At 39.8% G+C, this 22,345-nt stretch overlaps 3 protein-coding genes and 1 long non-coding RNA gene across 4 annotated transcripts in view; 2 read left to right on the forward strand and 2 right to left on the reverse strand.

Annotated features, from left to right (window-relative positions):
• The window catches only part of pcxa (pyruvate carboxylase a), a 265,459-nt gene extending 254,288 nt beyond the window's left edge, over window positions 1-11,171 (forward strand). The window contains exons 18-21 of the mRNA XM_049466645.1: window positions 3,243-3,422; window positions 5,959-6,207; window positions 6,534-6,674; window positions 7,604-11,171. Coding sequence (XP_049322602.1) covers window positions 3,243-3,422; window positions 5,959-6,207; window positions 6,534-6,674; window positions 7,604-7,855 — 822 coding nt within the window. The 3' untranslated portion in view covers window positions 7,856-11,171. The remainder of the gene's footprint in view (window positions 1-3,242; window positions 3,423-5,958; window positions 6,208-6,533; window positions 6,675-7,603) is intronic.
• On the reverse strand, window positions 5,406-10,712 carry LOC103023274 (uncharacterized). Its single transcript, XR_007425148.1, has 5 exons — window positions 10,626-10,712; window positions 7,552-8,986; window positions 6,479-6,587; window positions 5,887-6,174; window positions 5,406-5,730 (listed from the first exon to the last, which is right to left on the reverse strand). It is a non-coding gene; the product is annotated as an uncharacterized LOC103023274 (long non-coding RNA).
• Window positions 11,172-14,137: 2,966 nt separating the features above from the next.
• LOC125782465 (uncharacterized) lies at window positions 14,138-16,684 on the forward strand. The gene is made up of 2 exons (XM_049466647.1): window positions 14,138-14,430; window positions 15,265-16,684. Exons 1-2 carry the CDS (start codon window positions 14,190-14,192, stop codon window positions 16,596-16,598), a joined length of 1,575 nt encoding a protein of 524 aa, XP_049322604.1. The 5' UTR covers window positions 14,138-14,189; the 3' UTR covers window positions 16,599-16,684.
• A 113-nt stretch (window positions 16,685-16,797) lies between these two features.
• On the reverse strand, window positions 16,798-19,744 carry LOC125782464 (uncharacterized). The gene is made up of 2 exons (XM_049466646.1): window positions 19,341-19,744; window positions 16,798-18,859 (listed from the first exon to the last, which is right to left on the reverse strand). The coding sequence occupies exons 1-2, from the start codon at window positions 19,662-19,664 to the stop codon at window positions 17,321-17,323; spliced, it is 1,863 nt and encodes a 620-aa protein (XP_049322603.1). The 5' UTR covers window positions 19,665-19,744; the 3' UTR covers window positions 16,798-17,320.
• Between the last annotated feature and the right edge of the window lie 2,601 nt (window positions 19,745-22,345).

Raw genomic sequence — 22,345 nt, forward strand, 5'->3', positions numbered from 1 at the left:
TCCATCCGGTCCGGTTCCTCATCTCATCTGCCTCCACTGTTGTGCTGAGGATGTGGTTGAGGGGGACAGTCAATGTGATCTACTTCAGGGGTGTCCAATCTTATTCGCTGGCGGCAGGTTTTCATTCTAAACAACAGCAGCGCACCTGATTCCACTTGTTTAATCAATTGGTCAGTCTTCAAACAGCTGATGTGTTTCTGCTTGACTGGAATGAAAACTTGTAGCCACGCTGACCCTGTGTGGAAAAGATTGGACACCCTTATCTATTTTCAGTGACTCATATTTGTGGTCCCACACCTCTCAGGTGGCTGGTGGGTGGCCGGTGTGTGAGGACAAGTGGTTCATGCAGAAGCTTCCTTTATATTACGTGTACATTAGCAAGCATGATATGATCATGGTTTTGCTGCTTGCCATAAATGACTTGCCACTTATGTTAGCTGAGCTAACGTAGCCTTAACATTTGTTTGTTTACTAAAAGACTGGCTGTCTTTCTCTGTGTAGCACTTCTGAGGTAAATTCATGAGTGCAGTAGCACTGCTGATATAAATTTATATTTAAATACACTGCAATACACAGCAAAATTACACTGCTGAAGTAAAAGTATGATTAGAAAAACTACTGAGGTAAATTTACGACTAAATTACACTGATGAAGTATATTAATAAATAGAATAGAACTGCTGAGGTACATTTATGACTAAAATCACGCAGCTGAAGTAAATCTCTGATTAGAGTAGAACTAATGAGGTCAATTTATGACTAAAATGACATGTTCAACCAAAAATTACATTAATAAAGTATATTTATGATAAGAATAGAACTACTGACGTACATTTATGACTAAAATCACACAACTTAAGTAAATGTATGACAAGAGTACAACTAGTGAAGTAAAAAAAAAATATGATTAAAATTACAGCACTGAAGTAAATTTATGATTAAAACAGCATAATGTAATCTGGTAATTCTAATTAATCACCGAGAGTAGACTCTTGGGTAAAATGATCTGAAAATAAAGCAGTGAAGGACAAGTTTGTCTTTCACATCACAAAATATTAATTGAAACGTGAGTCAAAACACTGGGTTACTGTTTTGGCATGTAATGAATGTGGAAGGGAAGTCTGACTGTTAACTGTTTTAACGCTTTAAAACATACAGCTGCCTCTCTTATCTGAATGATCCATGTAAGATCCAAATTCAGCGCTATCTGAATGTTATGATGCTGCAACTATGACAGGCTTACATCAGCTGCAAACCTGAGTTTATCCCACCTGTTACACTGACATGATTGAGAGTGTTGTAGAGTGGAAGATGTCAGGAAAATTATCAAACCTGCTGTTCCTGGGTGTCAGAAAGCATGTTGCAGTCTTCCAAAGCATCTGTATAAAGGATTCAGAACAAAGCAGCCAATCACAACAGTGCTTGTTATATAAGGAAGGCCATGGAGGGCCCAATGCTATGTTAACACAACAGGTAAAGTGGCTCAAATTTGAATTTCAGGAGTTATCAGATAGTTCCAGCGGCTGTCAGCTAGCCTTATCACATCAATCGCCCATTGCCACTTCCTGTGTCTCCTGCCCAATTTGAACTGTGCATGCATATAGCTAAAGCTTCTCAATCCTGAAACGATCCTTGGGTTCCATACTTTACTGTTCTTCCTCACTCTCAAAAATGAATTAAGTTAATGAACTTAAACGTATGCTGTTTACATGACTGATAGAATAATCAGATAACTGCAGTAATCATATTACAAATAAAATGTTGAATGCTACTTCTTTAATATTATTAAATCACAGTTAGATGAGGTTTCTCACTTTTTTTTAGCAGTTTTAGTGGCTAAAAACTTAATAAACCAGGCCATGGTAGGAAGATAGAGGACATATTTGTGTAGTGAAAAGAGTCCTTCAGCCCTTTAAGCTTCTGAGGCTCTTCTCTGCTAAAAAAAAAACAACATAAGTACCAAACAAACCACTTTTCTCATCTTATAATAATCCTCAGAATCATTAAGATGTTCCATATTGTACTCCTGATGTTTTTATGGATGTTGAAACTATCTGTACCACTTAAATGAGTGAGCTGGCAGCCAGCCAGTCAAGACTAAAGCATGAAGCTGAGGTTGTGGGGTATTTTATTTTTTTACGCACTGGAAAACAACCTGTTTAACTGTAGACCTCGTACAGGCAAGGAAAATGAACAATATACTAATGGTACATTAAACCACACAAACATAGAATTCTAAATGGCTTGACAGAGAAAACATACCTTTTGCCCTGATTCTTAGTCTGACAAAGTCTGTGCTAGTTGTTCCACAGTTGGATGGAGAATCTAAAGAAGTATAAACTCAGATTTTTGGCCTCCAGATCACAGTTCAGTCAGAGCAAATTAAATATGTTACATATTTATTCATTGTTTTGCTAAACTAGACATTATTAATAAGTAGACCAACCACTGGTTGAAATATGATTGGAAGTGCTTGGACACTCAACACAGCATGCATTCAAATTTCCACCCATTAAGAAAAAGAGCCAATCAGCTTGCACAAGCGCAGTAGCATTAATGAGCTGAGAAATCAAGTTTTTTTTTTTATGCATTATGAATCCAACTCCTATAAACTATCCAATGTTTTTTCAGATTATATCATTAATGTAAAATATGTTGTTAAAATGATAATCTGACTTTTGGGTTAGAATACTTTGGTCTCTCCCCATTCATTGAGATGGGATGCTGGACTTGGAGTGGATGTAACTTCCCAGTGTCATTGTAAAGATGGCCGCCAAGTGAATTGAGTTGCTTCTAAGTAAGACACTGACCTGTTTACTGGTTCACAACTTAATCTGAATGACTTCTATTAATATCCGATAAATTATAAACAGTGAAACTCAGTGGGGAGGTGGGAGATAACCAGTTTGTTTATAATCTGCTGCCACTTTAACAGTCAAGAAGTGCATCCTAGGCTTAAAATGCTGAGGTTGTGACCTGAGAATTGCAAGATTCCGTGGATTGTGACTTGCTGCTTGCATTGGATGTCTGACAGCAGGCTGAAAAGAGGCAGAGTCAGAGAAGGCATCCGCTTGTCCTCACCCTTTTTGTTTTGGGAGCACTGCAAGTGATGGGGACAGTCCTAGTAAAGGTGTAGGTTAATTGGCTCAACTAAATCAGGAAAAATATATTTCACAGACTCACACACTAGAGCACAAGTGTAGAAAACTTTAACTTTTCACTCTCCTCCTTGTCTCCCTCCAGGTGACCCCGTCCTCAAAGATCGTAGGAGACCTGGCGCAGTTCATGGTGCAGAACTCGCTAACCCGTGCCGAGGTGGAGGAGCGGGCAGACGAGCTCTCCTTCCCTCTCTCAGTGGTGGAGTTCCTGCAGGGCCACGTCGGCATCCCACATGGTGGCTTTCCCGAGCCCTTTAGGTCAAAGGTAAGCCCCCCATGATCCCGGCCGCCCCCCCGGTATGAATACTGAATTAAATTAAAGCTTCTTATTCGGAGCACTTTTATTTTAAGCCTGTCTGTAACCACTGTGCTGATTACCGCAGGAGAGAGCGAGCGAGCGAGAAGTGCTGAGAATAAAGAAGCTCTTCAGTTCTAAGAGTACTGTAGCTTTTGTACGAGACATTTATTTTTATCTGTTCCTATTGTATCAAATGAAATATACAGCACTGTAAAAAAAAACAAAGCAGCAGGGAAAGAATAAGTCAGAGCAGATTCTACATCCTCTAATACTCGTTTTCTTTTGTGTGCTCCATTACTAGAAATTCTCTCCCTCTCTCTCTCTCTGTAAGTGAAGAGGAAGGAGAGACGGTTTTGTTTGCTAAATTGCCGTTTCTCAGGCTGCTTTGTTCTTAGACTCATTTTTATTATTTCTCACTCATTTTCTTTATTTTTTAGCCATTTCTGCTCTACTTTCTTTTTATTCTCTCCACTGTTTTCTTCCTCTCTGCCCATTTCCCCTACCCATCCATTTCTTTTTTTTCCCTAAAGCTTTTTCTTTTAATTATCTTTTCTTTTCTCTATCCAACACACTTTTCTTTTTGCTTCCTTTCTTTCTCACATTCTCTTTTTCTTTCTCCCTCAATCTCTTATGCTCTTATTCTCTTTCATTTTTTCCCTTCTTTTTTGTCTTATGCTCTCCATCTCCCTCGCTTATATGCTTTTATTCTCTTTCTTGCTAATACTTTTTTTGCTTTCATTATCTAGATCTAGCCCTCCATCCAAACCTCTCTCAATTTCACTTTCTTTCTTTCTTCACTTTTTTTCTACTGCCTCTCTATCCCCCTTTTCTCTCACACTCTCTATATTCATCTCTTTCCTGCATCTTTTTCCTTTTCTCACTCCCTCTCTTGAATTTTTTTCTTTTCCCTTTCTTTTCTCCCTTTCTCTCTCTTGCTTAATGTCTCTCTTTCTTTTGCTCCCATTTCCCTCCATTATTTCAACATCTCTCTCTCTCTTACTCATTCCCTTTTATCCTTTCTTTTTTTCTTTATTCATTCTCTCTCTCTGAGTAAAGTTGTTTTGTTTAGAGCTGTCTCCGCCCTCTCATCTCTCTCTCTGGAGTGTAGTCATGCTGTCTTGTGCTTGTCAGTGAGAAGTGTCAAAAAAAATCGCATCCGCCCCAATTGCCATTCGCTCCCCAATTACCCAGCAGCCTCTCCCGTACAGGATCAATTGTTTCCCCGACAAATGTGTTGCTGGCGTCACCGGAGAACAATGGCTGTGTGTGTGTGTGTGTGTGTGGACCATGCTGCCACTGTTTAATTTATTTAGCACATTACTTCAAAACAAATAGGCCATCTGCTTAGCATACGTCACAGATAAATAACGTATTTTCTGTAGCATCGGCCCTGATTCCCCCCATCTGTGTAAAATGCTGAAATATTAGCACTGCTCATCTTCTGTACTAGTGTTTGCCTGAGGGATGTTAATTTATTGTTATTCATTGTATCCTGCAGCATGGTTTCACTAGTGTTTCTACCCCCAAGGAAGGTGTAAAGATCTGCCCATATCAATATTTAACTTATCTCCACTTCTAGCCACTGCTAGTCACGCTGCGTCCTTGAGGACTGCAGCCTGGCTCGTTCCACCGGCCTCTTAAACAGAAGGAAATGAAGCGGGAACAGGAGATTAATTGAACTACAATCAGATAGAAATATTTGCAGGTTTTTCATGAGAGCCTCTCAGGGAATTCTAAGCTCTCCACTCCAACCACTCGTGTATACGGAAGCTTTAAACTGTATTACAGAATGATTACAATGTTTCCGTTAATCCCCCTCTCGCCTTCTCCTGAGACGCAGAACGAATCTCTGGATCTGGTTGTTGTAATAATTGAAAAATCGGACATTACTACAATCATTAATACATAATGTAGTAGTGATATGTAGTCTAAAGAAACAGTACACCATAATTTACATCTTTAAATATGTTTTTTTTAATTAACTTTATTTGTTTATTTTATTGTAGGATGTGTTTTGTGATGTAGGTATTAACTTTACAAAGTAATAAAGTACATATGTCTCAACTTTAATAAAGAGCTACACACCTTTCTCACACTTCGCTACATGTGTTAGGAGGGTGAAGGCAAGCATGTTGTTCAGAAATTACATGATGCCAGCCAACCAAATCTATACCACAGCTTTATTGGACGGATAAACACGCTACTCGGAGAAAACTAACTTTACTTTTAATATCCGAGTACTTTAGCAAGCAGTCCACTTAACTGGCTGGAACCTCTGTAAGAGATGGGGAGAGGGAGATTTCAGAATTCAACATGTGAATGAATGTATTTATCAATTGGTTACAAATATATATTTAATCATAATCTTAGCTTTAACCTTAACACTACCTAAATGATAAAGCAAAATAATTGTGTGCACCTAATTACTTACCTTTCAAAAATAATGCAGATTGATCTTCAGACTGATGCATTGACACAGTTTTCCTCCCCTCGTTTGGTGCAGGTACTGAAGTCTCTTCCTCGTATAGAGGGACGTCCCGGTGCCTCGCTGCCCCCTATGGACTTCCAGGCTTTGGAGAAGCAGCTGCGTGATACGCACGGAGACGACATCACTCCAGAGGATGTGATGTCGGCTGCCATGTACCCAAAGGTGTTCCAGGAGTTTAAGGAATTCACCACTGCATTCGGTCCAGTTGACTGTCTCAACACTCGCCTCTTCCTGGATGGGCCCAAAATTGCAGAGGAGTTTGAGGTGACTCTTCATCAGATTGCTGCTGTAATGTTTTATGAGCTCAAACAAAGCTGGTTGTTGTTTAATTGTAACATAACGTAATATTGTCAGTCCACTCACATATACAGTGACATCATAAAGACTGAATTCAGTTTCTCTTTTGCCATTACAGTGCGATAGATAACCTCAAACTACATGTAATACGTTTATTGCACGTTATATCTCTCTCTCTCTCTATTTTTCTTACAGTGCCCTCTTCCATCATTCCTATATTCTTTCACAGAATACTAACCTTTCCTTTTATCTTCTCTTTTGTTTTGTCCCTCCATTCCTGCTGTTTTGCTCAGGTTGAGCTGGAGAGAGGGAAAACACTCCATATAAAAGCTCTGGCTCTGGGGGATCTGAACAAAGCAGGACAGAGAGAGGTTTTCTTTGAGCTCAATGGTCAGCTGAGATCTGTCCTCGTCAAAGACACCGTGGCAATGAAGGTATGCACAATTCATACTTTGCAGCTTGCAAATCTCTGTAGCATAATCTCCTGAGTATTAATTGCTGCTGTATGGTTTCTGTAGTCAAGACTGTTAAAAACGTAATTTAAACTAGGCATCTGCTCTGATTTAGTTGCCTTTACAACATGGATTAATTAACTGGAAAAATTGATTTGCTTTGACATTAATAGAAAGTTGAACTTTGTTTTAATAGAATAATGCTTTGATGGATTTGATCTGGTAAACTGATTCAGATTTACTCCTTAAAATGCCTTGTCCCGTATACGGACTACAGGTGTAAGAGATACAAAACCCAAAACAGCTCCCTGTTTTCTCTCTACTCCACTTAATATTTCAATGTCAGCAACAGGAATCAACCCAAATTCTGAAAGTTTTAAAATAGACGTCAAAACTAGACAAATATACCGAAACAAAAGGTTTTGAGGACAGTCCAGAAAAGAGCCAATTTTTTTATTTTTTGTTCCATTATTTTTTGATATTTGCAGATTTACTTTTTTTTATATATATTTTATATTACAGTTATAATTATGCTTTTCAGTAATGTTTCTTATTTAACATGAAATCCTCAAGATTTAGTGGTGTAATTTTTGTCAGGCAGATCATTGACAAAATCCTGTCCTGTTAAGGGGTTAAACTTTTATATATGGATAAAAGGCTTAAACTATGATCTGATAGACTGGTCCTTAGATGAGCTTTGATCTGATACTACATTAATACATGCTGACCCTAGTTCTGATAAATTGATAAAGATTAAACTTTGGTGTATCAGATTGATTCAGGTTTAAACTCTGGCAGCCTCATAGCTCTTCACACTCCAGACACACTTCCCAGATTTCTTTCTTATTGTTTTCCTTACTCTTTATGGCCAGATCCTGAAGCTGCTGTTGTCGTGTTGTGTGCTCTTGTAGGAGATGCACTTCCATCCAAAGGCTCTGAAGGATGTGCGGGGGCAGGTGGGTGCACCGATGCCTGGGAAGGTAGTGGAGGTGAAGGTGAAGGAGGGCCAGAAGGTGGAGAAGGGCCAGCCTCTGTGTGTGCTGAGCGCCATGAAGATGGAGACGGTGGTCAACTCACCGCTGTCCGGCACCGTGGCCAAAGTGTACGTGAATGCTGACAGCAGCCTGGAGGGAGATGACCTGATCCTGGAGATTACAGAGTAGAGACACAGCCTGAGGGATCCAAATGTTAACCTGACATTAACGGCATCAGCCCCTGCAAGCACAGAGCACACACACACACATACATAAAAGCACACAGAGTGCAAGCACATTCAGCAGTACTACACACAATCAGAGACATACACATATGATTATTAGAACAGAGAAGGCGGGAGAAAAGGCCTATTTTTGGAGGAGAAAAGTCGCAAATTATCTAAACAGTCACTGCCTAATGTATCTGGAAATGGGTGTTTGTGCTTCGGGTGCGCAAGAGTTCGTTTCGCGTTGTCTGCACTCATCTGATATAATCATCTGTCATTTGTAATGATAATCACTAGAGGTAATCATCCATGAGCTGGAAAGTAGTTACATTAACGTTGAGTGAGTGTTCTATTAATGTTTATGTCAGTCGTCTAACTAGATACATGAATGTAGTGGTGAAGAGATTTATTATGGAGAATAAAAAAAAAAACAAGCAATAATTAACAGATGTGTAATTACATGTAAGCCTAGTTTTGCACAAAAAGAAATAGAACATAGATCTTAATTAACAAAAAAAATTAAAGCACAAGATCTTATGTCTAGTGGTCATATCATTTTTATTACTATTATTAACCTCTTCTACTCTCCCTCACAGCTATCTAACCCCCTTTCTTTTCTTTTTCTTTTAACTTTCAGCAGATTTAGGACCGTGCACTTTCATGTAAGGGTGAAAGTTCATGATGTTTCTCTTTATCACAGGGTAGCACTAACTTGAATTGACCAATACTGCAACATTTAAGAAACAAAAAACAAACAAAAAAAACTCACACTGCCACAGTCGCCCAGTAACAGGACCAACCGCCTCGTTAGCATTAACCTGATTAGCCTGACACTTGCTGTATGGTCTCTTGGCGTGCATTAAGCAGGCAGAGCTGCTAAAATACAGGCTCCCTCGCTGAGGCGGTCCTGGCCAAGCTCCAGCAATCATCAATCCAACGAGGACTGATGATTAGATGTGTTCTGGAGCGCCTGCTGCAGAGCCTGTCTCCAAGCTCATGCAGTCAGAGCACATCGACAGAGGGAACCCTTCTCCTCAACGGGAATGTGATGTGATGTAACGTATCGCGCCACACCACTCTCTTTACATTCCACCTGGTAATAAAAGGTAAAAAGTTGTAATTGTAATAATAATAAATAAGTAAACACACCAAGCCTTGGATCATTGCCCAGAGAGCCTCGTTCTGTTGCTATCTTTTATTCTCCTTCGCTCGATAGAGAGCACGACACTGGAACTTTTTCTCGCTTAAGAGTTATGTTTTGTAGCTGCGAATCAAACATAAGTGATCTGTAAAAGCAGGCTGTTGAAAGCACTACGCGCACTACACTGGAATGACAGCGTATCGATAATCCATTAGGCCGCATCCGGGCTGATACAGCTGCAGAACGTCGACGTTGCTAATTCAGGCGGCTAACAGATTGGATAACTGCTTTTATCTTCTAACCTCTTATCATGAAACATCTCCAACCAATAACGTCAGCCAAGTCAGGTGGAACTGTGTTGATTTAAGCCCAGCTCCACAAACTGGAAACGGATGCAGTAGCAGAAGTGTAGACGTTGGGGTTATGCTCTGTGTTTACTGTGCATTAGTGGGTGTTAAACTGGATTCACTGACTCACTCAAATAACGGCTACTGGAACAGAAGCACAGCGGTCATTCTACTAATAGCTTAGTGTGAAACTCATTGAACCAAGCACATTCATGTTGACATGTCCGCTTTATTAAGCCTTTATTAAACCTTGTTTAACTCCGGAGTTGGTGGATACATTTTAGGGCTGCACAATATATCGATTTAGCATATTGCACTGTGGGCAAGCACACATTATTCACATCTGACTTGTGACTTTTGGTACGATGACCTGTATTTTTACACAGTCCAGTCAGAATATTATGATGTATTCTTACACTTGCTTTTACAGTCCATTTTTCTGTAATTACAGACTGTAGTCATGTATGTTTCTCTGCATACTTTCTTATCCTTCTTTCACCCTGTTCTTCAGTGTTCAGAACCCCACAGGAACAGTAGGAATTGTTTGGGTGGGGAATCATTCTCAGTACTGCAGTGATACTGGCATGGTTGTGCTGTGTAAGTGTGTTGCGCTGATACAAGACTCTATATCAAACACAGCAGTGCTGCTGAAGTTTTTAACACTTCAGTGTCACTGCTTAAAATGAGAATGGTCCAACAGTATCCTGTAACTACTGATGCAAGATTAGAGAATGACCATCACACAGTGTAATAACAGATGGGCTTCTGTCTCTGTCTCAACAATCTGACATCTACAAGGTGAAGCATCTAGCTAGGAGTGTATGTAGTGTGGCCAGTTAAAAAAATCCAGCAGAAAAGGGTGAAAGGGGGATAATAATAAAATATGCAATGAAAAAGATGTACATATGTCTGTAATTAGAACTACAAAATGCTCCTATCTATGAACATTAGAGCTGAAAAAATGTACAGACTAAAAACAAGGAGATTGTTATAATATTCTAACTGGACTGTACTGTGTATTTTCACAATATATTGCAGTATCAGTTGTTTTCCAGTATTGTGCAGCCATAATACATTCTACTTGTTTCATCACAATGCGCACAAAAAGATTTGAAGGAAGGGAAGTCAAACTTCTTTGTTATTTGTTTTCATGTTCTGTTGGGATGTGAATTGGTGTGGGGATTTAAACCTTTCTCTAAAACTCTTAAAATCTCTATGTATTCACTTGTGACTATAACACTCACCAGTATTCGGGTCTTCATGGTGTCGTTCAGTGTTCATGTGCCCACACTTCTGAGTTGAATAAGTCCAGGCTTTTCTAAATGCCGGCACTAGAAATACAGAAATACAGAGTCAGTCTCCCAGGTGATATGTGAACTTTACTTGGCATTGTAAGTAAAAGGTCTTTACATACTGAACAATATGGCTATTTCAAGTGTTGTCTTTTCTTCCTTTTTTTTTTTTAATCCTGTTTTCAAATTCATGAACTTGTTTGAGCTGAAATGCAGAGCGCTACAGTTTAGAAACTTATGCATTAATAATTGGGATCATGCTGGAGGGGAGTGGAAATAATCATACAGGCTTGCTGGAGATGATAGTGTTTTGTTATCTTATCTTTTCATTGCATTCTTTCTTTTCTGTGAAGTTTTTCTCTTTTCATATGTTTTGATAACGAGAACTGTACTGTGTGAGTTAGTTAGAAGACATGCGTATACTAATTCACCATAACCTTGTGCTCTTTTATCATTGGAAACAGAAAATGAAAGCGAAATAAAGAGAAGGATAACAGACTGCTGCCTGCGTCTCGTCATTTCAGATACTTTGAGAGTTGAATCCTTTTTTAATTAAACCAAACTTTGTGTGTATATATGCACAGTACACTACATGATGGACAGATGTATTGGGACAGCTGCTAATTTATTGTTTCATCCAAAATATATAGTAAATATCTGTACTGTCCAATGAGGGCGTTCTACCAGATTGTGGAGCATTGCTGTGAGGATCCCCAACTTAACCCAATACTAAAAAATAATAATAATAAAAAATAATAATAAATAACCAGAAAAAAACAGTTTCTACAATACCAACAGCTTACAAATGAAGGTTTCTGGTTGGCACGCACATATCAGAAATTACAGTTTTTACCCATAATATTGTGTCCCAGGTATTGTGTCTCTGATGAATACGTATGTATTACTATATCCCCTTTGCCCCCTAAACAATGACTGTTCTCTACAGGTACCATTACATCCCTAAAATATGTAAATTATATATAAACAAGAGATGAAAGTGTAAATAAAGGAAAACAAAGGCCTCTTTTTAAAGAAAGCTATTCTGATAAACAAAGATGCTTACAGAGTTCACCTGGAAATCCACCCAGTGGATGTTTTTACTTATATCTGAACACCGTTCACACACTGTATCATTCTGGAATAAATAAATACCTTGTATCCATTTTGGTTAATTTGTTCTCTAGTGATTAGGCAAGCTGTATGGGCTTGCATTTGCAGACCTGTGTCAGCAATGGGGCCAACGTAAAATATATGTACACAGACAGAGATAGCATGTACTGTTGTGCCAAAACACTGTATTCCCAAATACTGTGCACTAGGGCTGCCACGATTAGTCGACTAGTCACGATTATGTTGACTATTAAAATAGTCGACGACTAATTTAATAGTCGATTAGTCGTTTTTTTTTTTTTTTCTTTGTTTTTCTCTCCAAACTGCTGCGACTGCCTTTCTGTCCTGGACGCACATGCGCAGTAGTGGAAACTGGGGTAGGTAGTGGACGACATCTCAGGACATTATACAGACAGGCTCTGGTTTCATGGCTACCCCGCTACAGAACTCAAAAGTGTGGGATCACCAAGAAAATAAAAGTGAAACGCGTGCAATGCAATATCTGCAATGAAGAACTTGCCTTCCTCGGCAGCACAACCGCGATGCACGAGCACCTGAAAAGGAGGCATGTTGTGGCTGATTAAATGACGAAGAAGCTAAATTGCTATTTAGCTGCTAAAATTAGCGTAAACAGAGCGTTAACTTAGTACTTAACTTACTCATCTTGATAGCTTTAAAACAGAGGTCAATAATAGGCGGACCGCGATCCGGATCCGGACCCAGACGTTGTCACAAATGCCGTCCCAAACCGATAAACTACAGAGAAGGATTTCATTCTGACAGTGGCTTCTGTTTTCAGTGCTTTTCGGTGCAGTAAACTCACAGATCAGTCATGTGTGGTGTAAAATCACCAAACGCTCTCCTCTGCCAATCAGATCTGTGCAGACCGCTGCCCTGTGTACGGTAATGTACACAATATCTGGACAGAGAGGCATTTTTTATTAATATACTTTTTTTTCATAATAGTTCAAACAACCTCACGGTTGAGATGTTTCATAAATGCCAGTGCCTTATCCTTATTTTACACAGTTGTTTACACTTTATGCTAAGCAGTAAAATAATTGTCTGTTACAACAAGCTGCATATTTCATTAAAGGTTTAATGAACTATGATTTTAATTGTTTTTATTTTTAGTTAGCATATAGCTGAAATCTAATGTTGGTTGTATAATAGCAGCTGCATTCTATTGTGATAAACTGTGTTTTATATTCAATTAACGTATGATCCGATTAGTCGACTAATCATAAAAAATAATCTGTGATTAGTCGACTATAAAAATAATCGTTTGTGGCAGCCCTACTGTGCACACACAAAGCAGAGGTTTCCCTTTAAGGTGATTAAATAAGGACATCCAATTCAGCCGAGATAGAAATAATATAAAAAGAAATATTGAGTGTTTTAAAAATAAACACATGAATGATGTCCTATATTTATGAGTCAGGACCGGCAGAGAGCTCCGCGTGGGTTTCATCAAAGTTAGGACTGATCAGTGGAGATGAAGCCCAGGACAGCACTCTAAACACGCAGGGCTTATTGATTTACTGTTCGCTGTAACCATGGACAGCTGTAAACGTGAGAGTGTGTTTGTGAGTGTGTGTGTGTGTGTGTGTAGGCCAGGGAATGAATCACTGAGCAAGAAATAGAAATGACCAGACCGGGTGTTTGTTTGGCTGTGATATAGAATGATCCACTTTATATACTGTGCTCGAGACATTACTGGAGTAGTGGGATACTAGAGGTGGGTAGTATGATATAGTCACCACTGTTGTGATTGATTACATCATAATATGCTTTTCAGAGAGCACAATTTTACTGAGGCCCTAAAACAGTAAACAACAACCAAGAAAAGAAACGTAGCGCTACAATACCTCAAATTAAGGGACACGGTAAAAAGCAGAATCTGGCTTCCAGCAAACAGTGAAAATTAACTAATAAATGGTTATTACGTTTCCCATATTATTTCATTTACTCAAAATCAACGAAAAGCTCTGTTTTATACTAATACTTAACTATCTAGCTATCTCGTGGAGCTAGCGGGTATTGTTCTGTCTAGTTATGCTACCCATTGATATGTGCGCGTAACGGCACCGCGCGTGCGCTAACCCGCATTAATAATTTGTTTTCACATTTTTTTTTCATGATAATTCTCTTTTCATTGGGTGGATTAGACAACCTGGTTTCATGTTACAATAATACATTAATAAATGATATGGCATTTACTATACCTGACACAGTGGCATAACTTATTCAAATATACTACCCAGACTTTTGCCAGGAGCATTTTCTAATAGAGAATGGGAACGTGACGTCAGCAGACATAAACAACGCAGTGCATTGTGGGATTTTAGGACACGGAAGCTTCGGCAGAGACGGGTGTTTGTTTGGCGGTTTTGTTTACCAAGTGAAATGGTGAATGCTTGTTGCGTTATCAAGTGCCACAATCGCTCCCACGACCGGAGGGGGAAACGTATTTCAAATGGAGTGCGTTTTTTCAGCTTCCCAGCTTGGAAGCAACACGGAGGATCACAGCTCGCAGAGCTAACAAAGAGACGCCGCATAGCATGGGTGGCTGCTGTAAGACGCAAAAACATAACCTTCAGCAGTATTTCCCGACACATGTTTGTGTGCTCACGACATTTCCACACAGGTAAGGTTTAATCAAATCATATGTAACTTGCATGGTTTAGGACTGTTGGCTTGTTGCTGGCATTACTATCTAGCTAAACCCGAGTGAACAATCATAATCAATGTATGCATAGCTAGCGTGCTAACTTCACACGTCAAGCTGCACAGCGCAGTGTGTATGTATGTATGTGTGTGTGTGTATATGTGTGTATGTATGTATGTATGTATGTGTGTGTAGGTATGTGCATGTGTGTGTGTGATTGTGTGTGTATGGTGTGTGTGTGTGTGTGTGTGTGTATGTATGTGTGTGTAGGTGTGTATGGTGTGTATGTGTATGCATGTATGTATGTGCGTGTGTGTATGTATGTATGTGTGTGTAGGTATGTGCATGTGTGTGTGTGATTGTGTGTGTATGGTGTGTGTGTGTGTGTATGTATGTGTGTGTAGGTGTGTATGTGTGTGTAGGTATGTGCATGTGTGTGTGTGATTGTGTGTGTATGGTGTGTGTGTGTGTGTATGTATGTGTGTGTAGGTGTGTATGGTGTGTATGTGTATGCATGTATGTATGTGCGTGTGTGTATGTATGTATGTGTGTGTAGGTATGTGCATATATGTATGTATGTATGTATGTATGTATGTGTGTGTAGGTATGTGCATTTGTGTGTGTATGTATGTATGTATGTATGTATGTATGTGCGTGTATGTATGTATGTATGTATGTGTGTGTAGGTATGTGCATGTGTGTGTGTGTGTGATTGTGTGTGTGTATGGTGTGTGTATGTATGTATGTATGTGTGTGTAGGTATGTGCATGTGTGTGTCAGTCAACCAACCAAGTAATTCTGTCTTTTTTTCAGGGAAGCCAGCCTATGAATATTTAGAGTGCCATCCTGACTGGGTACCTTCTTTACATCTTGGGCACACAGAAGTCAAAGCGACGCACACTGAACGATTTAGCCGTAGGACAAAGAGACAGCAAGCTGTCACAGGGGACAACACTGTACCTTCAGTCCCACCGGATCTAGTTGGTCTGACAAAGATGGATGAAACCCCAGGTGTAGATGCAAAGAGGCCAGAGGTGGATGAAGCTGCACCGGGGTCAGAGGTGGATGAAGCTGCACCGGGGTCAGAGGTGGATGAAGCTGCACCGGGGTCAGAGGTGGATGAAGTTGCCTCCAAGGATAATGCTGAAGGCCAGCTCGAATGCGGATTTTGCAGCCACAGAAATGACGAAATTAACCGCTTGCTGGAGGAGAATAGGAAACTGAAGGAAGAGCTGTCCCGAAAGAAAATGGATGAGCAATTCTTTCATGATGATGTGATGGTCAGGTATTATACTGGGCTTCCGTGTTTTGCTGTTTTGAAGGGTGTGCTGACTCAGCTTCTTCCCTGTCTCCCACAGACAGGCCGAAAACTTTCACAATTTCAGATGCTGATCCTTACTCTAATGCGCCTGAGGCTAAATCTGCCAATCCAACACATTGCACACCTCTTCTGCATTGACCGAAAGAAGGTCTCCACCACATTTAGAGATACCATAGGTGTAATGTTTACACACCTCAGCCCTTTGGTGCACTGGCCAGAGAGACACTGCTTGCAAGGCAGCATGCCACATCAGTTTGTGGAGGCTTTTGGCAATCGTATTGCAGTCATTGTGGATTGCTTTGAAGTTAACATTGAGAGAGCATCAAATCTGAAAGCTAGAGCACAAACATTTTCCCATTACAAACACAAGCACACTCTAAAGTATCTCATTGGCATCACACCACAAGGAGCTGTCTCTTTCATTTCCAAAGGTTGGGGAGGTCGTGCGAGTGACAAGCATGTGACTGAAAACAGTGGCCTTCTTCAAAAACTACTGCCTGGAGACTTGGTTTTGGCTGATCGTGGATTTGACATCAGGGACATTGTTGGACTAATGTGTGCAGAAGTAAAAATCCCCACGTTCACAAGAGGTCGCTGCCAGCTGGACGCAAAAGATGTTGAGGAGACACGGAAGATAGCTCACCTTAGGGTCCATGTGGAGAGGGTGATTGGATGTGTACGTACAAAATACACCATACTAAGTGGGAACATACCACTGAGCATGGTGCTCCCTTGTGAAGGTGAGGACATGGTTTTACTGGACAAAGTTGTGTCTGTGTGCTGTGCTTTGACTAATATGTGCCCCAGTGTTGTTCTGAAACCATGAAAAACTTGTGAAATGAATATGCAATTTTTGCAACATAAAGGCATTATTCATGATGCACACTGTAAATAAATAACAAAACTACTTCAGTTTTAAGTCTCTTTATTTGTGTAACAATAATGAGTGCTATCATCATGTATGTAAACATTCAGAGGTGATGGTAAATGAACTGCAAATACAACAGATTGATGTGACTTGGCAATGTAAACAAGTATACAACATTTGAAATATAAATACAATGCATTTTGAAAGAATCTTAATGGAAACCCATTGCACTCAAAATTTCATAGAACCAATGTAGAGGTAAGTAGTAGTGCAATCAACATACAAAACAGAAATAAACATGTAATACAAAAGGTATACAAATAAATGCATATTCAAGTAAACCATGTAGTGCAGACAAGTAAAGTGGCAGTGTAATTAACATACAAAATATAGTGCATATAACAGGTAAAGTAGCAGTGCAACCTTCAACAAAATTGATAAAGTAAACAATACAATGGTAAACAACTAAATGCATACATAAGTATGAACTCATTGAATCACAAAAATACAAACTGTTTTACCATATGACCTGAGTGTACCCAAAGCGGGGCACAAATTGTAAACACTTCTGAAGTCTGAATTATTATTCCTTTTTTTAGAACAAAGCATTTCAGAACAAACTCAAGGCATAAATTAAAGAGGCAAAAGAAGTGGAAGTGTAACCTTTAAGTACTTGCGTGTCACTGACATTTTTGCATCTTAGTGCATGTGGCACAGAACCATGGCTCACTCGCTGAAGGTGCCTGAGTGAGTCCTACACACCTGAAGTGGAACCACTGAATTGCACAGTTTTCATTGTCACAAGCCACCATGTCATCCTGCTCTTCGGGCCCTTTGCAAAGGCACCACATTTTGGTCATGTTCTTTCGTGTCTGTTTTCCTGGTCTTGTGCAAGATGGCTGTATTTCAGTTAAAGGCTTAGCATTGGGCGCTGTGGAAGCTGCTCGGGTGTAGTAACAAGCTACAAGCTCTGGTAAAGACACCTTGAAGAAAAAGTTCTGTGCCTTTGCCAGAAGTGTCGTCCAGAAGGCCATATTGGGTAAGATCCGAACTACAACACAGTCTTTCTGTGACCACACTACAAAGTCACAATACTTTGACCCAGTCACAAAGATCTGTGTTTGTACTTGGCTGTAGTACTTGTGTGTCTGCTTAAGGTTTAGTTCCCCATCAGTTAGCTGGAGACAAAAATTGCTGTCACCTGCACAGGCCTGCATGATGAAGTTGTTCTGGTACTTAAATGTGCATTTGATTTCCAGACACCCTTTCCCACAGCATGTGCAGTTGATGAAACCATCAGGAGAAGCCCCGACTTCTGGAAAGGATGGATTTATTATAAACCCACATTTCTCCACATTCAGGTTCTCATGTTGGGTTGCTGTCAGCTTGACATAGGCTTGCCTTGCTTCTTCCTCATGATCTATCCCCCATTTGATTGCAGCTGTGGTTGCTGTTTTTTTGGGGTAGCACACTTTTCTCACAATCGACATGGCTGGTGCAGTGACACTGGTGGACACAACAGCGTGGACATTGGAAGCTGTTATTCTTCCTGCTCTTGATGTGAACCAGACAGGGGATCGATGCTGCTGTCTTGTCTGAACTTCCACTGCTGCTGCCTGTGCCTCTGTTAGCGCCACCAGGTTTGTAAGGCTCTCACAGTGCTGCTGCAGAACAGACAGTTCACATCTATCCTTTCCTTTGTCACGAAGATGCAGTAATGACATTGGCACTACCACTGGCTTAACAGGGTCTGCATAATGATGGTAGTAGTCCTCCATTCCAGAAAGACAAACAGCCTTGCTATGAGTGTGCAAAATCTGAAGCAAGGGAGACAGGTTTGAAAGTGTGGGTTTATGCTCACACAGACTTCTGGAACCAACACGAGTACGTATACTTGGCATACTTCTCTCCCCTCTGATGCACTTGTCAAGGGCCTTCTTCTTAGCCGCACCAGTGGAGAAGTCAATCTTGTAACCTACCTCTGCTTGAACCTTGTCAACATTAGTGGGCATCATCCAATAAGCTGGAACATCAGTGACTGTTTTGGTCACGCGTATACGCACTGCAGCCTCAATTTTAAACAGGAGAGCCCCAATGTGTGTACAAGACTCTGCAATGCCAGCCATGCATGTGCAGTGCGCGCAGTCCACTTGGCCACTAGAACTGACAATCACCCAGGGTTGAAGCGGAGGTTCATTGAGGCGCTGAGAGTGCAAAACCTAAGACAAAAAAATTGTAAAATTAATACTATAATAATAATAATAATAATTAAGAAGGTCAGAATAGCCTTAATAGTTTACACTGATGACCAGAAACATGTCATAGTAGTGTTTTGTCTAGAGACCACACTAAGCAAAAGTAAACCACATTACCCAGTGTGGTCTAAGTGAAAGACAATAATAAAACACAAAACAATAGATTTCATGTTTTACACTGATCACCAGAAACATGTCATAGTAGTGTTTTGTCTAGAGACCACACTAAGCAAAAGTAAACCACATTACCCAGTGTGGTCTAAGTGAAAGACAATAATAAAACACAAAACAATAGATTTCATGTTTTACACTGATCACCAGAAACATGTCACAGTAGTGTTTGGCCTGCAAACTGCAATGACCAAATGTAATGCAGTCTATAGCCTTTAAAAGTTTGCTTGTTGAAAGACGTGTGTGTGTGTGTGTGTGTGTACTGTTCACCTACCTTTGTGAGAACGACGGTTTTTTGGTCATTGACTCTGAAAATCTGCAGGTCCTGCACCCATCCATTGGTAAACTGAAGATGAGCTTCGAGAGATTTATAATTCCTGAACTGCTCGAATGTGTAGGCGCTCACGCCACAAACAAGGTAGCTAAACACGTCAGGAATAGTAATTTGTGGTAGCTCGTTAAAATCACCTGTCCACTCATGATGTTCGTACGGATCAAGCCCATTAATTCCCTCAATTTTCTCAAGGTAGCGTTCCTTTGCTTCTTTGTTTAGCTTATCGCGGTAAGGTATCTTGCACTTGCTCTTCGCACGGTCCATTTATGTTTTGATAGAGTGTCCTAAAACATGGCGGCCGCTACCCAGCATGCAACGCGCCATGACGTAGTTGCCCACACTCTATATGGTGCTTTTTGTTTTTTTTTACCTGTAAGGTTCTCTCTCAACTGGTCTCAGCCCGGGACCCCATTTTCTCATTAAGTCGTGACCCACTTTTATAAAATTCAAACCAAACAAATTTATTTTTTAAAAATAGCCTTCAAAATAACATTTAAACATTTACATATGCATATAAAGTGAATTTAAGGGCATTTTTAAGAAACTGAGAAGGACCCCACCAACTAAATGTATAAAGGTTACTACAATACATTTAAATATCCAAAATGCATGAACTAAATAAGGCTACAAAACAAAATGCTTTCACCTGCCAACCTTGTTTTTTGGTCGGGTGGAAATGTACGCCAATAGGAAAATGATTTTGTTTATACTTTTGGAATATTGTCATAAAAACAGGAGGTTTATTTTGCACTGCAAGAGAATGAAGCGAATAAGACACGCAATTATTTTTATCCCATTAGCACCATAAATTATACAAGACTTTTTGCGTTGTTTAACGAATAGCTAGTTATTTTATTAATTTGTTAGCTAAGAACAACTTGCAAGTGTTCAAGTGTAGCAGCAGTAACCGCAGTTCGTACTGTAGTACGACCTGTTTGCTTCAATTTATTGACCTCTTGTTACTGAAACGCCCTTAACTGGGAAACTAGGAGCTTATCTTAAAATCTGAATTTCCCCACTGGTAAATACGAGTCTGTGATGGCGTTCAAGTGTTTCATCTCGTAAATATGATATTTTCGACACGGCTTGAAGGCAGCAAAAGTCTGGGGTGACAGTGGACAGAGTTCCTCTCAGATCATTATGCTCAATGTTCACCCTGTTTCTCTGCTACGACTTGAGCGGTACTAAAATCAAATGAGCATTAATTATTTGTTTAAAAAAGTATTTATTTATTTAGTAAGTAAGCTGTCTGCGACCTACCAGTTGTAGCACCATTTGACAAGGCAGCACATCTTGTTAAAACACCGGATTCCGCATTTTACCAAGTCCCTCAAATTAATGAGATGCTTGAGTCGCTCACTCACGCGCGCTCTCTCTGCTGCGGAGCTCTGAAGTCGGGTTTTCCACTTTCCCGCGCCGCTAGCCGCAGCTCCAACTAACACAGGGCGCTGTGGAGCTGTGTATCTCATTCTCTCTTACCAAGGCAAAGTCCAGCTCTCTGTTCCAGTCGCTCCGACTAAAAAAACAGCAAAAGACTCTCACAGGTAACTTAGCTGACGGTGAACTCGCACTCCAAGCTCGTTTGGCCAAAAAATCAGGCATAAGCTAAGCTAGCTAAGCTAAGTTAACTAGGTTAGCTAACGCGGCGACTGAATAACTTACACTCCGCTCACTAACAAACCACATAAACGGTTAAAAAGTTAGGAAGGCTACTCAGAAACACTCAGTAAGAAAGTTAGCAGCGACTGCTAAGCATTACAAAGGTCCAAAAGACACTTGTTTAAAGTAATAACTGCATTTTTTAATCTAAAAGCTCTCTCTCCCTCGCACTCAGCTCCAGCTCCTCTCTCTGCCCCGCCCCTCTTACACAATAACCAATAGCAAAGACTCAAAGCGTAAGCCCCTGTTAGACTGTCCAATCAGAATGAAGATAAAGGAACCCACCCAGATTCATATAAAGATAGACTGGACTGAGCACATGTTTAGCACGTCCACTTCAACCAAACCCTGGACCATTGATAGATATACTTTTAAACGCCAACAAAAATATATTAATAAAATATTGCAATTTTTCCAAAATTACTGCTGAAGAAAACTTTTGAAAGAATTATTTCACAACAAAAAGTTGGGAATTTGGATAAAACAGGTTTTAATTTAAGGTCTAGATTGAGGTCTTGGCTTTCTCATTTTGTATTTTCTTTTCTAAAATAGGCGTTTTTTCAATTATTACTACAGTTTTTGTCAACACCATCAGACACAATAAAAAGCAATTTTTTACTTAGTGGGTCTAATATGTATTTCTATTTTTTAAATCATTATCTGGCATTCCTCATACAAATGTATGCTGTTAAATGTTGAATATTCACTTTTTAAATTTTTTTAATCCTGTTTTCTGTACTTCTTTAAAACATTTTACAAAACACATTTAATTTATTACTAAGCCTAAACTGCCTTTGTCCCAATGTTTTTTTTTTTAATGTGCTGCAGGGTGTATAGTAATAAATGAAATGATGTTGAAATGGGTTAATACTGTCTACATAAAAGTCAAAGTGAACTTAACTTTTCTAACTCTGAAAGAATGTTCTTGAGGGAACCCACTGCTTAATGAAACTCATTTGCTCAAAGCACTCAAATAATATTGGTAGGTAAAAAGGGTTTAGATTCCCTGCTTTAAAAAGCACAGTAGTCTCACACTACTAATATTCTCATCACACACTGATGCACACGTTTGTACCCCTTTTGAAAACCCAATGGTGCTGGAACTGATGGATGACCTAGTGTGTGTGTGTATACGATGCATCACATTACAAAAAAGTTGGGATGGTAAAGTATTTACCCCTTTGTAAATTTCACAACATTTAAAAGTAATTTTGGCAGCAAGGATACCAAATTGATGAAGTGTTTCAGGTGCTTCTTTCCATTTTTTTCTGCAAACACTTCTTAAG

The sequence above is a fragment of the Astyanax mexicanus genome, chromosome 17 (genome assembly GCF_023375975.1).
Source record: "Astyanax mexicanus isolate ESR-SI-001 chromosome 17, AstMex3_surface, whole genome shotgun sequence".
In the NCBI taxonomy this organism is placed as follows: Eukaryota; Metazoa; Chordata; class Actinopteri; order Characiformes; family Acestrorhamphidae; genus Astyanax; species Astyanax mexicanus.

Bases quoted from the DNA above. Each gene is read 5' to 3' on its own strand.
- LOC125782465 (XM_049466647.1), top strand. From the start codon at position 14,190: ATGGTGAATGCTTGTTGCGTTATCAAGTGCCACAATCGCTCCCACGAC. The intron at 14,431-15,264 runs GTAAGGTTTAAT...TCTTTTTTTCAG, and splicing joins CTCACGACATTTCCACACAG to GGAAGCCAGCCTATGAATAT.
- LOC125782464 (XM_049466646.1), bottom strand. From the start codon at position 19,664: ATGGACCGTGCGAAGAGCAAGTGCAAGATACCTTACCGCGATAAGCTA. The intron at 18,860-19,340 runs GTAGGTGAACAG...TTTTTGTCTTAG, and splicing joins AAACCGTCGTTCTCACAAAG to GTTTTGCACTCTCAGCGCCT.